The 17,677-nt window shown below is 33.3% G+C and overlaps 1 protein-coding gene across 1 annotated transcript; it reads left to right on the top strand.

The window, feature by feature from the left end:
• Positions 1–1,122: 1,122 nt before the first annotated feature.
• On the top strand, positions 1,123–16,707 carry LOC129317116 (uncharacterized). The gene is made up of 10 exons (XM_054961471.1): positions 1,123–1,250; positions 1,355–1,470; positions 3,375–3,516; positions 3,591–3,860; positions 3,964–4,111; positions 5,007–5,927; positions 6,045–6,283; positions 6,763–6,836; positions 8,732–8,840; positions 16,493–16,707. Exons 2-10 carry the CDS (start codon positions 1,415–1,417, stop codon positions 16,517–16,519), a joined length of 1,986 nt encoding a protein of 661 aa, XP_054817446.1. The 5' UTR covers positions 1,123–1,250; positions 1,355–1,414; the 3' UTR covers positions 16,520–16,707.
• Positions 16,708–17,677: the final 970 nt, after the last annotated feature.

Raw genomic sequence — 17,677 nt, 5'->3', positions numbered from 1 at the left:
ATGTGAACTTTTTTTTGTCAAATTCTTAGTTGTGATTCTCCCTTTTTTAATTAATTATTGATTTAATTTTATTAAAAAAATTAACGCACTTGTCCTTCGTTACGTGGGCTTTCAAGCGTAAAAAGTAGGTTGGATGGCCATGGAGATCAAAGACCTTACCGTATGAGAGACAAGATGATTACATTTGAACCTTCTTTTCAGAGTAATTGTGCATATTAGCTTGCACATCAAACTCGATAATATAGATATTAAGATTTTAAATGAGTTACCTTTAATCATAATTCCAGCACCCATTATCTTGGAGAGTGTGAGTATTTTAGATTCATTGTCTACCTACCCCATTCCAGACTAATTTGAATCTTTGTGTAAGTTGGCTCCTTAATGTGGTGATTTTGCCGGTACTACTAGTGAGACACACTTTGTGTGCTCAGTTGCACATTTGCCTATCTTGAGACTCAAACACAAGACTCCAAATTAAACTGTCTAAGCTTCAAACCGCTCAGATAAGCACCCATTGGTTATATGATCATGACTTAAATATGAAGGATTATTCTTAAACGGCTATAGCAAATGTCACTAGGACAATTACGGGTTAGTTTACTTTTTTTCCCCCTTGCCCAACTCATGGTTTTAACAATCTCTAATAAAAATTTTATATTTTGTACGATATAATTAATATATCATCAATATATAATGTAAATTTTAATTAAAGAACTATGAAGATTGTATTTTAATAATTTAATTGTCAGATCCTAACAATATGTAACCTCTCTCTAATTTTATATAGGAAAATATTAGAAAAATAATTTCTTCTATGTAAAAACTAAAAAAAACATGCTACGAATGTCTCTCCCTTTCCAATTTTCTCTTCTTTTTTTCTTTTGTCTCCTCAAAAAATATGTTTCTTTCTTTATCCATAAGGATAAAACGATGACGATATTGGCGGGAAGCGTAAGATCCGCACTCTCTAGTTTACCATTCTACCCTCACCACCCCTTCCGCCTTCAAAACTCAGAACATTAACGGTTGATACAATAGACACAAACTTTCCACTTTCTGTAATTTGATTCTGAGATTCGAATACGTATTCGTCAATCTAACTATTCAATTCCTGTCTCGAATACCAATCATTTGAAAAATTAAATTGCTACCATATTGACTTTGATCATTTATGCAACCTGGGAATTCTGTTATGAAGTTCCTCGTTGATAGCTTCTTCGTTCAAATTTTATGGAATTCCGATCTGTCAGGTCCTTTTTCCCAATCTCCTATGCATTTATGTTTCTTTAGAATTGTCTTGTTTTTTTTTTTCATGGAAGCTGATCGGTTTTCTGTGTTGTGGCTTTTGAAGCAGAAATTAGAAGCTTGGCTGGAAAATATTTGGGTAAGAAGGAGGTCGTACGGGTTGGTCTTCATGGGAAAAGAGGACGATGGGATCTGCATTTTTCCTCTTTCCAGTTTGCAAATTGGGTAATCTCTCTTTGTTTTTTTTTTTTTTTGGTTATGAACTGATTGAAGATGTTTCGCATGTACGATGAAATTGTTCTGTAAATTAATATGAGCTTGCTATTATGAAATAATTAGGGAAACCTTGAATTTATTCATAATGCATTGTGATTTATCTTTTTTAAATTATTATGTTTCTTAGAATTGTTTCACGCAACATTAATTCAGTAAAATGCATTTTATTTTTATTTTTAATTTTGACATAATTGCATATGACCTTTTTATTTTCAAATATTTAAAATTAACTCTTATAACTTTTAATTTTATTTTCCTTTTAAAATATCCTATTGTTAGTTAACTCTGTTATATTATTAATAAAATTTGTCATGTCAAATTAATGAAATATGCATGGTGTGTAATATGAGAAAAATTTTTTTATTGATTTTTAAGACAATTTAAAGAGTAATAAAACTATAATTTTTCCCTTTAACTCACTTGATAATACTCTTATTTTTTTAGTTGAGTGATTTTATTATTGTTAACACAATTTTTAAGAGAAAAAAACTATAATTTTATTATTCTTTATCAATTAAAATAGCTTTTTATATTAAATAAATGAAAAGAAAAATATCTAAAAAGTATCATTGATAAAAATTATATAAATAAAAATATATCCTTTAACATAGAAACTATGCACCATTGATAAGAAAAAAACATGCATGAAACTAATACGAAAGTAAATGTTTAAAACTAATACAAAAATAAATATTTAAAGTACAATATAATTTTTATACATTTATTATTTGCTTATATAAAATATCATATAAACTTCTATGTAACTTTTTTAACTTGATACGATAAACTCCATTAATAACATAATAAAGTTAATTAACAGTAGAGAGCTTTGAAAAATAAAATTAAATATTAGGAGATTAATTTTAAATATTTGGAGATGATAAGGACATATGCAACTATCTTACTGTTTATGGAGTTTCTATGTATTTTAGTTATATTAATTAGCTCATATCAGTAGCGGATTTAGGATTTTAAATCCATGAGGGCAATGTTTTTGTTGAAGTTTTTTCCTCTCAAAAAATTAATAATATTTAAAGTTATAAATATGAATGATATTCCATTATATTAAATTTATCATAGTTAAAATTTGTAAAAATTAATCCTCTACATTTATAAAAATTAGTATTATCATATTTTTTACTTTTATTTTTAAATTTAATTTTATTTGATTTTATTTAAGTTAATATAGATTTAATAGAACTTAATTAATAAGTATCAATATAAAATATAAACTTCTATTAAGTCTTTTTAATAATTGTTGTGTTAGTACACCGGTATAGGATCACATGCTTAATGTATCCATATATTATGTAAATATTTGCAAAACAATATATGGTATTTTCATTATTTCAAAGGCCCCTTATTGGTTCTTTATCCCTTTAAGTTAAAGGTATTTTTATATGATGCTCTTAACGCTTCCAAGTTTTGAGCAGCATAGAACTTATTTAATCCAAAGATGATGAATTTAAAAACAATTATGTGGCATGTGATTAAGATTTTCAAATTGGAATTGACAAGATTTCTGGTTTCTTAAGATACAATAACAATGATAGCATTGTACACCTTGATCCTATTTTAGTTGTTGCGTTATAGTTTCTGTCAACTATTCAACTTGTTAGTCACATTGGTCAATTTTTTTTTCAAAATAAAAATCATAGATTTATAAAGATTCCTTTTACAGAAGTCAGAGAACTTTGATGAAGACAAATCATGAATGATTTTATAAGGTGTTATTATCCAATATTGTTACATTATTCGATGACTATGGATATATGGTGTATGTGGTATTATTTTCTCTAAATTTCTTTATGTTTCATAATATTTTAAGCATCATTTTGTGATGTATTTTTCAGAGACTTGCAGTCTTACCTCTCAGATATTAGCCTTTTTCTTGCCAATGATAGTAAAATGGTATATATTTTGGTTGACAACCGACCTTGGGTGAGAGACCTAGGCTACCAAAGTGCACACTTATGGCAATTGATGGTTACCAAGGTGACTAAGCACATGATTTTACATTAATGTTACTTCGTCCTTGAAATAAACCTACATAACTTTGTAAATTCCAGTCAAGGTTATCACCTTTTGCCATTTCCAAAGCTCGAGGAGAAAGAAAGGACGTTTGTGGATCAAACACAAGTAAACAAAACAAGTTTCTGAGCTGGTCCTCATTAGTTCAAGAATTGACATTATCGAGAAAGAAGGCTATGCTTCCTGTAAAAAATCTAAGGAATTCCCTGCCATTCTGCTTTGAATTGCATAGGACCTTGTATGGGTTTATTGTATTTGAAGTTGCATGGAACAATGTTTGTGGTATTAGCTATTTAAATGAGCTTCAGGTAAGTTTCTCTTACACTCTTTATAATGTGTTTGATGTTTACCTTCTATCCTATCATGTTGTGTGTGTGTGTGGGTGCGTGATCATTGTGTTATTATTTGCAGACTGATACCTTAATGTACATTCAAGCTAAATTCATGCAAAGATGGGAATTTGACAGCATAGCTCAAGCAGCAAGGTGTATGTCTTTGTGGTTTTCAGGAAAACTATCTGAGCAAATGCAGTTGAAAGAGCACCTGGATTCTATTGCAGGTAACAAGAGGAAGTTCCTTGATGTTTTTGATTGTGCATCTCATGCGTTTGAACTTTGAACTTCACATAGTTTTAATAACAAATGTCTAATTACTCCTCCTCCTCCTCCCTCCATTATATAAGGCACAATGCAGAGTTCTATGAATATTTGATAATATCTTTCTAAAAATACCCCCTAGAAATACTCAAAACTACTGAACCAATCATGAATCTCCATTTTCCTATTCATATGGAGTAATACTCCTAATGTACTTTAACTGTGGGAAAAATAAGAAAGAAGAAGTATTTTTCAGACACCAACTACCTCTAGTTGTGTTTATTAATCTGTATGCATCAATTGACTTGTGCCTTATATATGATGACAGAGGGATCATCATCATTAAAGGTTTGATTAATATGCAAGACCGCAGGTTTGAGTATGTGATGGTAAACTTATTAGACATAAGTTCAACAGCCATGAGAATACATAATACCTTAGGGCCTTGTTTGGACTGCCAGAACATAAAGTGGAAAATCGGAAGTTTGTTATTTTCTTGATTTGTACCCATTTTTCTTGATGATTAAATATGGTTTTCACGAGGAAGGTATCTGGTTTCAGAATCTTGCTGAGTGCAACAGTCCAAAATTCAGGAGACCTTATTAGTGTTGCTACTTTGTGTTTTCACAAGATTTACTTCACCTTTTGACTGGTCCTTTTTATGTAAATTATTACTATTCAATGACAAGGGAATATGATTTCTTGCTGGAACTTTTTGCATTTGTAATTATTGTGTCTTACCTATATTCTTTTACAGTAACTCATATGATGTCAGCAAAAAGGCTGCGTAGACTTCTTAACTTATGGAATGAAATGAAGTTCTGATAAATTTGTTTGATATCTGAAATCTTCTTTCAGAGGATCATTTTTATGATGCTTGTGAAGATCTTTCTGGAACTGGACATCTTGGTAGGGATGATAACAATATTCTGGACACAAACATTGAAGGGTCTTCTGAGAACATTGAACAGAAAACAGGCATGGAACTCGCAAATCCTCCTTCTTCTTTTGGACATTGTAAGAGACGAAAAGTAATTAATTCTTTCAGTGATGGTGCTGAGGTAGAGAGTTGTTGCGAGGAAATGCAGTCTGGGACAAATTCTGAGACATATACTAATGTTTCTGAGGATGCAGTTGAAGCCACTCGATATGAGGATGTTCTAATATCATTTAGTTTTAATGACCATGACCTCCCTTTTAAATTAAGACAAGTTATAATATTTGATCTTCGATTACTTACTTTGTTAGAGGCTGGCCTCCCATCTTGGGTCATCTTCCTTCAATCATACCCAGTAATCTGCAATCTATATCGCCCATGGATGTGTCCACTGGCTCGGTTTTTATATGTGATAATCTCACTTGTCACTGTCCTCATAGGATTATATGACTTGTATAAAAATGTTCCAATCCTTAAAGCCACTGCATCTCATTTATTTGGGCCTTTTTTTGATTGGATAGAAACTTGGGACATGGTTTCAAGGATTAGGTACTTAGGAACAATGCTGTTTCTGCACAATTTTCGAAAGGCTTTTGGCTGGTTTTTGTCCTTGGCAAATGTGGTACGATCCTTTTTCTCAGTTCTTGTTCAGCCCATTACAAAACCAGTGGTGATGTTCTTTGAATTTCTTCTTCCCATCTGGAACATATTGTTTGAAGTAGTAGAAAGCATCGTTTATGTTGTTTGGGATGTGATAGAAACTCTTGGCGACATGGTAGGACTTTTACTAGAGCTTCTCTTCACACCATTGTGGTTCATTGTCACTGTTGTTTGGAGAGTTGGTAAGTCATTATATATTTTGGACTTCTGGTTTTGTCCTTTGTTTTTCTAAAATCGTTATTTGGTGTACAAGTTCTACTGTTAATTGCTTGTATGTTGTTGTTTGCAATGCACTACAGCTTTTTCAATCTTGTATCCTATATTCTGGATTTCTCGTGAAGTCCTATATGCTCCTCTACGGCTACTGCTAGCAATATCCAGTTTTATGGCTTCTATATTTAGCTGCATGCTTAATGTACTTGGAGCTGCTTGGAAGTTTGTTAGTAGCATCTTCCAGCTTGCATCTTCTTCTGAGGCAACAGTCAACACCTGTGAAGTTTCCATGTGGCGTGCTCTTTGGAACGACCTTTTTTCTCAGGTTGTTAGATGGCACATTGATGAATTTGGTGGGGATAATGAAACTTTTAGTCCCTCAAATTTGCCTCAATTATTGATGTGATCCATAAAGTTTAATTTTTTATCAATCAAGTCCCTAAAGTTTCATAAATATACATAATTAGTTCTCATGGTTTGATGGGGAAATAAAACTGTTAGAATTAAGCGGTGAAATCATTTTGCCAGGGCATCACCATTGCCACTAATCATTACTAGTTTTCTTCATCATCATGTATCTCCTTCTCTGGTAAGTCTTCTATATGGCACATCCTTTCCTTCAGTGTTCCTTCGTCTTAGAAGTTGAGGCAAACTAAAGAAACCAAATCAATAACTAAAGCAAACTCAAGGGACTTAATTAATAAAGATTAAACTTAAAAGTTTCATTATACCAATTTGAGGTTATAGTTGTTTTATAGAAGACAATTATCCTAATTACTGTGTGTTAATTCATACATATTCCAGATTTTCCGTGCTCTCAGGAGTATACTGCATGGAGTTTCTGAATTCCTTGTGGCTTGTAACAGGCACAGACTGAGGTATACTTATATCAAATGTTACTTGAACAGAGCAAAACCATATCTGGTGGTTTGTGATAGTTGACTCTACATACTATGGCTTTTAGAACATAAAGATTTTGAGCGGAAATTTATTTGGTCCTTATGTAATTTTGGTTAGATGGTTTCATTTAGATTAGGCCTTGATAGTGAATTATAAGTGGTGTAATAGCAACTGCTAATAAGTTTAGTGGTTTAAATGAAGAGAATAGTAAATACTGGTTTAAGAGCTGTGTTATTGTCAGTTTTTCTTATAATATATAAACTTACGAAGATATAACTAGTGAAATTACCATTTTAATCTTTCATAATATGCTGTACAATTTGATTTTATATAGTTTCGTTTTGGTTTTTACTACCTTTTTTTATTAGTTTAGGTAACAGTTAGTAGTACTAAGTCACTGATGTGATTTTTTACTTTCATATCAAATGATTTCCCAATTGGTTAATTTCTATTAAAGAGCTATCTATGATTGTCACTTATAATCGATAACTTAGCCTAAATGCTGTATAATTTTAGGATACTTCATGTTTCCATTGTGAAATAATGCTATTTTGTCCATATAATTACAAATAAAATTTGTGTTTTGTGAAGCTAAAGCTCTGTTGGTTCCTTATAGAACAGAAACTTGGAGACATGATATTAGAGAATTTAAGCTTTTGGTTACATATAAGAGGAAATAAAGAAAGTTAATAAAATTTTGTGCAGTTTTACATAGTGGAATTGTTTCTGATTGATGAATAGCATCAGCTTCCTTCTCTTCTGTCTGCTATCTGTCAAATTCCTTGTGTTTTTTTTTTTTGGCCAAAAATATCAGTTTCATTATAAACACACTATTTTATATTATTCAAAAGAACTAGCTTGTACTGAATAATAGGCTTGTTCAAAGATATTTCAGTAAACATTAAGTAATTTATTGAGAAGCTCTGGCCAAAAAAAAAAAAAAAAAATTCTTGAGAAGCATTTGATTTTGCTTTGCAAACTGTAGAGAGTATTCTAGCCTTGATCCCTCCTCGTCCTCAGTTCCTATTTTCAAATAATATGCACCACAAGGTACAATCTTAGATTAATTCTTTCGATACAAGCAGTCTTATCTCACTAAGTGAGTCCAGTACATGGATTGCATTGCACTTAGAGGAATTCCATCAATAATTAAAAATAATAAGGGAAAATACAAGTCCTTCTACCTTGATTGTGTTTTACTTTTAGTTCCTATAATTTTATTTGATTATTCTTAGTCTTTTTAGTATGATTCATTTGTAATGTTAGTCTCTATAATTTTAAAAATGCATATAAAGACTATGAGCAAGTACAGATAGAGTTAATTTTGCTGACATGTACTTAACTCTATTAACTCTTTTGCTAATGTGTATTTAATCCTACCTTCACCTACCATAAGGGGTTAGCAGAATTACAACAAAATTAACTTTGTTAGTGCCAACTCATGATCTTTATGTGAATTTTTAAAATTATATAAAGTTGCAAATTAATTAAACTAAAGGGACTAGAAACAATGAAATAAAATTATAAGGACTAAGAACAAAATACAATTGAAGTACATGGACCTTGTTGCATTTTCCCAAATAATAATATACAAGAGAGATCAAAGCCTATCCTCATTTTTGAGACTCATGTAACTTACAGAATGCTCAAGCTTTCTCGTTGTTGGCTATAAATTTCAAAATCATTCATCTCATATACGAGTCCACTCCTATGATCCTTAGATTTTTAGACTGAACTAGCTAGTTCTTGCCGCTTGGTGTGCTTCATACTCAATTAATTATTTCTCATATCTTCAAATAGTCTAAACTGCTTGATGGTTGTCGATTGAGCAATATTATGGACACTAATCTTAAAATGACATGATGGAATGCAGCATTTATCATCATATACAGGAGTTTGTCCGAACATTATGTCGCAAGTGTCAAGCATCAAAACAAGTACATTTAACAGATGGTAGAGCTACTTGGGTGAAACAAAATCTGGTGAGAACCTTCAAATGTCTTGAATTTCTGAATTTGGCTTCTCATGAACTTGACTAAATTGCTGTTTATGATGGAGAACCTGACACTCTTTCATGGAAAACGGTGTTTGGGGATCCCGGAAGTTTGTTATTTCATCCTATCAGATGTTTAGTTTTGAAAGGAAAGGTAATGAAAACAAAGAACTACTTTTGAATTTAGATTTAAACCAAATTCATTATTTAAATACGCAAAATTTTATGAATTTGGATTTGATCAACATCTAAGCAAATTTTTTTTATTACAATTCCTTTAGAATTTCAAAATGCCTAATCTACTTTAGCTCTTTCAAATCCCAAGCTATCATCTTTCAATACTACCCAAATATGTGAACAAGTCACACAAGTAAGACGATTCATTATTATTGGTATAAACTTTGTAAACTATCCAAATAAATAATTTAAATATATCAATTTTAAAATGAGATTTAAAATCTAAAATTCAAATTCAAATTCAAATTCATCTATCTATATGCCCACCTATAAATCAAGGAAAAAGGAAAGAAAAAAGTTGTGTAATGGATGAGTGTTTTTACTGTTGTTTTTAATAAATTATGAAAAAAGTTTTGGAGTATCCGGCTTGCTTCTTGGAGGCAGATAAGGATGAGAATATTAGTTCGACTGAGTAGGAGTAGAAACTTTGTTTCTGGATTTGGAGTTGCCTTTAACTATGGGCCCAACTACTTTGATGGTGAGGGTGTCTATGTTGAAATGCTTTTAAGTATAAACTCAAATACTTTACTGATGCATCAAAGAACTATATGATAGAGACTGTAATATAAGAAGCTAAGTTATACACTGAGGAGTATGGAGTGCTTTGTGGAATACTTAAGTTAGTTGGCTCTCTCGACTCAATAGTTAGCTTCTAAGAGATAGTGTCCCCTTACACGAGTATCCATCAACTGGTATGAGATTCTGGTTATCGTCAACAGTTCTAGAAAAGGCTACTCGTGGAAAGTTCTGACCATAAAGAAAGTTGAGTGAAGTGTCATAAAGTATAGCCGTAGATGGCATTGATGGATTTGGAGGATCTCACCCAATCACTATATAAATGAGAGGAAGTATGACCTACTGCCTGTGTTGAGAGGAGAATAAATGAAGCAGCAGCTGAGATACATGTACGCTTCCACTTTGACCTGGTTACAATTAATCAATTGTTTTCTTTAATTAATATTTAATCAGTTATATGATATTAGAGTACAGAGTCAAGAAGAGTGATAGACTTAAAGGAGTAGGAAGCTGATAAGATTCTAGATAACGTGCCCATAAAGACTTATTCAAGAAGGAAGCATCAAAAGATAAAATAGGATAAATTAAGATAATTAAGATAGATTATTTGATCCAGTCTTTTATTTAGTATTTTATTTAGTATTTTCCTCTATTTAGTTTTTATTTAGATTTCCCTAAATTTTATTTAGTTGTTTAGATTTGATTCAGCATTTTAGATATTTGGATTTTTTTAGTATTTTGGATTTTAGGAGAATCTATTTAGTTATCTAGTTATCTAGATTTTATTTAATATTTTATTGTATTTAGCTTTATAAATATGACTAGCAACTTAGAAGCTAGCATATGAGGAATTAATAAAACAGTCTTTCAAACCCTTTGAAAATTCTCCTAAGCATGGCTATTAAGAGAAGTATAGAATGAGATTCTTGTTTTATACCCTCCTAATAGATTTATTTCTCTTATTCCATTTTACTACTGTGAGCACCTACCAATTTGGCATCAGAGCCATGGTCACTACACATACTGGTCAAGAGACCAACCCTATCGATAACCCATCCAACGTTGCCTCAGAAAATCCTAACTTGCTTGCACACGATCTGGCTCTTATCTCCTCCAAATTAGAGAAACTCAACATATTACAAGAAAAGATAGAAGCCTTAGAAGCATCAGCAACACAAAGAAGTAGAAGGACTCCAGAAAGTCGATATAGACGCCGTAACTGGGGTGAGGAAAGTGAAGAAGAATTTGATTATTACAAGAGGAGGTCATGTCCACCTCAACCCAAAATTGATTTTCCCAAATTCAGCGGGGGTGATCCTCGGGGATGGATTCTTAAAGCTGAAAATTATTTTTAGTATTATCATACCCCAGAAGAATCAAAGATGGATATAGCATCTATGTCATTAGAAGGAAATACTTTGGATTTATTCTCATGGTTAAATTTAGAGCGTACCTTACTATATTGGGATGAGTTAGTAAAGGCGCTGTAGGAGAACTACGGACCATTTGAATACCAGAACCCGAACGAATATTTGTGCAGAATTAGGCAAGACGGCTCTGTACAAGAATATTGACAGTAATTTGCAAGACGCGTCATTAGAGTAAAAAACTGGCTTGAACACTGCCTTCTTGGTGTGTTTCTCAGTGGGCTAAAGGAGGAGCTCCGATCTGACGTTCAAATTCACAAGCCCAGGAGTGTATATCGTGCGCTTAGCCTTGCTTTGGAATTCGAAGGGAAGATGACTTCAAACAGACCCAAACTGAATTCGGGTCAAAACCCAACCTGACCTTATTATGGGTCCTCAACCACCGCATGCGACTCGAATCAATCACCAAGGAGGTCAGCTGGATTCTCACCTACGAACATGAGCCCGAATGCGTACAGGGCCCTGATGCATACTGCGTCACCCTCGGCCTCCCTCACTCCAGCAAACACGCATCCTTCTAAGCTTTCTCTAGGCGAGATTGAACATCAAAGAAGGAGAGATAAAGGACTGTGCTTCCGCTGTGGAGAGCAGTTTCGGCCTAGGCATCGATGTAGGGGTTCCTTCTCTCTAATAGAGATCATCGAGGAAGGAGAGGAGATTTTTCCTCCTCTTGATGACGTCGCACTTGAAGAAACAAAACCTGAGGGAGTCGAAATTTCACTAAATGCCATCCTGGGAAATAATTCTGGCTCGGCAATGAAATTAAGTGGCAGATTAGGCTCTAGATAGGTGTTATTATTGATGGATAGTGGATCCACACATAATTTTGTTTCTGATGCATTAGTTCAGGAGCTTCATCTACCTACCCAATATATTTCTACTTTTGAGGTCCAAATAGGCGATAGTAGCATTGTGCAGTGCAACTGAGTCTGTAAAAATATTAAAGTAGAATTGATGGGGTTAACGATTAAAGAAGATTTTTTCCCTTTCACTCTAGGCGGTGCTGATCTAGTTCTCGATATTAAGTGGCTAGCATCTTTTAATACAGTGTAAGCTAATTGGAATCAACTCTTCATATTTTCTGAGTGAATGGCAAGAGGTATAAGTTACAAGGAGTTCCTAATGCTGCTAAAGGTGCTCAATTTAATTCAATGCAAGCTTTAGCTGACTCTAAACCTTCCCAATATTTCAACCCAAAACCTTTATTTGCCACATTTCCCGCCGTTTTTGAAGAACCCATAAATTTGCCACCATTTAGAAATCACTCCCATACCATTACCTTACAACCAGGAGCCAACTCGCCCAATTTATGACCCTATCAGTATCCTCATTATCAAAAAATTGAGATTGAGAAACAAGTTGAAGAATTACTACAAAGGGATTTATTCGACCTAGTTCCAGTCCATTTGCTAGCCCAGTCTTACTGGTTGCAAAGAAAGACGAGACATGGCGTTTCTGCATAGATTACCGAAAATTGAATAGCATCACCATTCCAGACAAGTACCCAATCCCCAACATTGATGAGTTATTAGATGAGTTACATGGGGCAACTTATTTCTCCAAATTGGATTTACGATCGGGATACCACCAAATTCAGATGTCACTTGATGATATTTACAAAACAACATTTTGAACTCACTCCGGGCACTATGAGTTCATAGTCATGCCTTTCGGCTTAACTAATGCACCAGCCACCTTTCAAGCAATCATGAACGATTTATTTCATCCCTATTTATGAAAATTTATACTAGTTTTTTTTATGACATCTTGATCTATAGTTCATCTCTTCAACAACACCAAGAGCATCTACACACCGTATTCCAGACTCTATAGGAAAATGTATTCTGTGTAAATTTAAAAAAATGCTTCATTGGTCGACCAAGAGTTCCCTTTTTAGGGCACAACATTTCTGCCCAAAGGGTTGAAGTTGAGGCTGAAAAAGTAGAGGCAGTACGAGAATGGCTTGTCCCTAAGAATGTAAAGGAGTTACGTGGATTCTTAGGCCTTGTAGGATATTACAGACATTTTGTGAAGAATTTTAGGATTATTGCACGACCACTCATTGAGTTGACTAAGAAAGATGCCTTCTTATGGTCTGAACTAGCTCAGCAGGCTTTTAATCACCTTAAACTTGCATTAATGATGGCACCAGTCTTACAGTTACCGAATTTTGAGGAGGAATTTGTAGTTGAATGCGATGCGTCCACAGAAGATACTGGAGCTATACTCCTATAAAACAACCATCCCATTGCTTACTTTAGTAAAGGATTTTCATTCTTTAATCACTTCAAATCCACTTATGATCGTGAACTCCTAGTGTTAGTTCTTGTAGTACAAAAATGGCGCAATTACCTTCTCGGGAGGCATTTTTTTATCAGAACAGATCATACTAGTCTGTAATATTTTCTACAACAACGTGTCACCACCAACACCCAACAAAGGTTAATCATCAAGCTTTTACCAATTAATTTTACTATTATACACAAGGCAGGAGCAGAAAATAAGGGAGCTAATGCATTATCACGATGACCTCAACATGCAGATTTTTTTCAGTTGGCAGTCCCTTTCGCTACAAAGCTTCATGACCTCACCTCTGAATTAGCATTAGATCCCTTCACTAAGGAAATAATGCAGGACTTACAGAAAGATCCGTCGTCTCAACATAGATTTCACTTGGTTGATCAAAAACTCTTTTATGACCACAAAGTAGTCATTCCCTACTCATCCCAACTACAACTGAAGTTACTAGCAGAAGCCCACTCGACTGCAGTTGGTGGACACGGTGGTTTTCTTAAAATATTCAAGCAACTATCAGAGAACTTTTATTGGCTTACCATGAAGGCCGATATAAAGACATATGTGAGGCATTGTGCCACTTGTCAGCAAAATAAGTATCAAACTTTAGCACCAGCAGGACTTTTGCAACAATTACCCGTACCCTTTTAGATTTGGGAGGATATCTCACTGGATTTTATCACTAGTCTCTCTAAGTTAGGAGGTTTTGAGGTCATCTTGGTAGTAGTGGATCCTTTGAGTAAGTATGTCCATTTCCTTGCTCTTGTGCATCCATATACCGCTAAAAAAGTGGCCATCATCTTTTGTGAGGAAATTGTCAGGTTACATGGGGTGCCTTGCTCAATAGTATCTGATAGGGACCCTATCTTCATAAGCTCTTTTTGGCAAGAATTATTCAGATTAAGCTAGACCAAATTAAAAATGAGTACTGCCTACCATCCCCAAACTGATAGTCAGACAGAGGTGGTCAACCGCTATCTTGAAGCCTATCTCCAATGTTTTGTACATGAGCAACCTAAGTTATGGCACAAGTTTCTTTGCTGGGCTGAATATTCCTATAACGCAGGTCATCATACATCAACCAAACAGTCTCTTTTTAAGCTAGTATATGGAAGAGATCCTTCGCCCTTGTGTCCTTATGTCAAGGGTGAAACCACTGTAGCTGAATTGGAAGATCAATTAGAAACTAGAGATGCAATGCTCAAACTCTTGAAGGACAATTTATGTAAGGTTCAAGACCGGATGAAGGCTTATGCTGACAAACGTCGAAGAGAAGTTGAGCATGCCATGGGTGATGTAGTATGGCTATGAGTACAAACCTTTCACCAACAATCACTGACCAAGAGAAAGTTTGAAAAATTATCACCTTGCTTTTTTGGTCCTTACAAGATTATTCGAAGGATTGGAAAGGTGGCCTATGAGTTGGAACTTCCTACAGATGCTTGTATTCATCCTATTTTTCATGTATCTCTCTCACGCCCGGCGTATGGGATGGAGGTGCCAACTACACTAGCTTCTTTACCACTATTGGCTGATTTTGAGTTACATGTAAGGGCCCCATCAAGTCTTAAATCATCGTTGGACACGTCATCATTTACTGGAGCTATTGGTGGAATGGTATGGGCGACCTATGGAGGAAGCAAGTTGGGAGGACTACGACCTCCTGTGTGTTCAATTCCCCTCTTTTCAACTTGAGGACAAGTTGAGTTTTCAAGGGCGGGGTAATGATAAGATTCCAGATAACGTGCCCATAAAGACTTATTCAAAAAGGAAGCATCAAAAGATAAAATAGGATAAATTAAGATAATTAAGATAGATTATTTGATTCAGTCTTTTATTTAGTATTTTATTTGGTATTTTTCTCTATTTAGTTTTTATTTAGATTTTCCTAGACTTTATTTAGTTGTTTAGATTTGATTCAGCATTTTAGATATTTGGATTTTTTTAGTATTTTGGATTTTAGGAAAATCTATTTAGTTATCCAGTTATCTAAATTTTATTTAATATTTTATTGTATTTAGCTTTATAAATATGACTAGCAACTTAGAAGCTAGCATATGAGGAATTAATAAAGCAGTCTTTCAAACTCTTTGGAGATTCTCCTAAGCGTGGCTATTAAGAGAAGTATAGAACGAGATTCTTGTTTTATACCCTCCTAATAGATTTATTTCTCTTATTCCATTTTACTACCGTGAGCGCCTACTAGAAGCAGTAGTTGCTTCTATTCTTTTTTGCTTGAATTTCAGAGACAAAAAGTCTAAATAATCAGGGCTATGAGAGAGCATTGTCTAGTCTAGTCTTAAGAGGATTTACAGTCATGTTTGGTCATTCATACAATGATTCTCTATGAATTATAAAGAGTTGTAACCTTATAAGTGCTGCCAAGGAAATTATAGCATCAAAATAAGTAATAAACAAGGACTACCCCATTAATTATCATGTTCCATACATTATGAACTTATTGATATTTTCTTGTCCTTTCAATGAGTATCCTAAAATTTGATCTAGGGCTCAAACGCTATATGTAGACATTTTGACCTGTAACAAATTTGTTATGAGATCATAGTTCAGCTGCCTTAAATTAAACAAAAATAGAATATAATGATAACAGAGCATTTGAGTTGCAGCATTGTTCCAGATTAGTTTCTAGTCTATCATATAAACCTATCAAAATGAGACAATTGTGTATGGCTCAAAATCATTTTCAATTCAAGGTATGAAAAATAATTCATTTTGAGAAAATGTTTCTTTTCAATCAATATGGAGATTTCTTCTTTGGTTGATGATAAAAAATAGTTCTTACCAGATGTATATTGCCCAAATTAATTAGGAAAATTTTCTCAAAGGTCCCCATTCACCAATGTAAAAGTGCACAAGGACCTTTTATAATTAATGTCCTTTATTAGAAACAAGATCAGGTACTTGTGCACCATTAAATTAGTGAATGGGGACTTTTGAACAATTTTCTCAATTAATTATGAACAGTATAATTGCTCAAAATATTATCCTTTTCTCACCCAAAATTAGAAAAAAGAATAAAAAACTGGGACAATATATGGATTTGTTTAATGTTCCTAGGTTTTTTTTTTTTTAATGTGTTGCCAGAATAAGCTATCATCCAAGGCATTTCTGAATCCTTTACGCAATTCTTGACTTCCATTTGTAGGAAGAGGAAAAGAGTAAAGTTGAATGAAATGAAAGCTGCATCATTCTGTGGGATTGTACACTAATTTTTGAAGAACTTGACATCAAGCAGAGCAATCTGGTATGTCACTGGAGAATCATCTTACTCAATGAAATTTACCTATAAGAGTATTAAGGTTCTTTTGTTGGGACACAATTTTGTTTTTCATTCCTTGGGATATTATTATTATTTCCACGGTTTTGTTTTCTTTCCAGTTTTTCTATTTTCTTATGATTTTCATACTTGAAAGTCATCAATTGCATATAAAATGTACAGGGAACTTGTAATTATGACAGTTCCAATAGTCATTATCTTGTAAATTGGAAATTCAATAATGTTAAAATAAATTTCCGTTTGTACACTTCACTATCTCAAGAAATTTTGTTAAATCTTTCTTTCCGTTCTACTTAAATAGAAAGTTGTTCATGTTTTCTCAAGACTCTTGAGTCCTACTTTCTTATATGAATTAGAGCTTGCTCTGGAGACATTCTTGATTTATGAAAGAGTAAAATATGAATAGAAATTCAAAATGGCTGTTTAGTACCTGCCAACAGTCAATGATAAAATATGATTTGCTTCAAACTAGAAGGATTAGTAGAGCTATATGAATCCACATATTTTCTGTGATGTATTTTTGGGATTTCATAATAAGAATTTTGCTTTTGCAGTGTGAAGTGGAATAGCATATTGGGAAAATTTCAGTGTGCACTCCTTAGTCCAACTTAATTTCAGTTAAAACTTATAAAATTCTAAAATTTCACTACACTTGTGAGGGACTAAAAAGAAATTAAAGAGCTAATTGAGATGACATGATTGCCCCTGATGAAATGAACAATTGATGTACAGAAAATGAACAAACGACATAGAAAATGAATAACTGATATAGATAAAATCTGCAACTTTAATTAATAGCATAACACTACTGTGAATATAAACAAGTGAAATTAAGTGTATGATAACTCGTGTAGGGAAAATGAACAATTGACACACGTAGAATGAGAGCTACAAATTCATATAGTGTTATGCTATTAATGATAGTTGTAAATTTCACTTATATCAATTATTCATTTTCTATACATCAGTTGTTTATTTTTCCTATATGAATTGTTCATACACTTAACTTCATCGGGGATAATAAGGTTATTTCAATCAATTTTCCAATTTCAT

The sequence above is a fragment of the Prosopis cineraria genome, unplaced genomic scaffold (genome assembly GCF_029017545.1).
Source record: "Prosopis cineraria cultivar Desert tree isolate PC_DT_omini unplaced genomic scaffold, ASM2901754v1 PC8, whole genome shotgun sequence".
Classification (NCBI taxonomy): domain Eukaryota; kingdom Viridiplantae; phylum Streptophyta; class Magnoliopsida; order Fabales; family Fabaceae; genus Prosopis; species Prosopis cineraria.
The sequence above is the reverse complement of the archived record's forward strand: the minus strand, read 5'-3'. Positions and strand labels throughout refer to the sequence as shown.

Excerpts from the sequence above, each read along its gene's own strand:
- LOC129317116 (XM_054961471.1), top strand. The coding sequence starts at position 1,415 with ATGGGAAAAGAGGACGATGGGATCTGCATTTTTCCTCTTTCCAGTTTG. Across the intron at positions 1,471-3,374 it reads CTTTCCAGTTTGCAAATTGG|AGACTTGCAGTCTTACCTCT; the intron begins GTAATCTCTCTT and ends TGTATTTTTCAG. Across the intron at positions 3,861-3,963 it reads GCTATTTAAATGAGCTTCAG|ACTGATACCTTAATGTACAT; the intron begins GTAAGTTTCTCT and ends TATTATTTGCAG.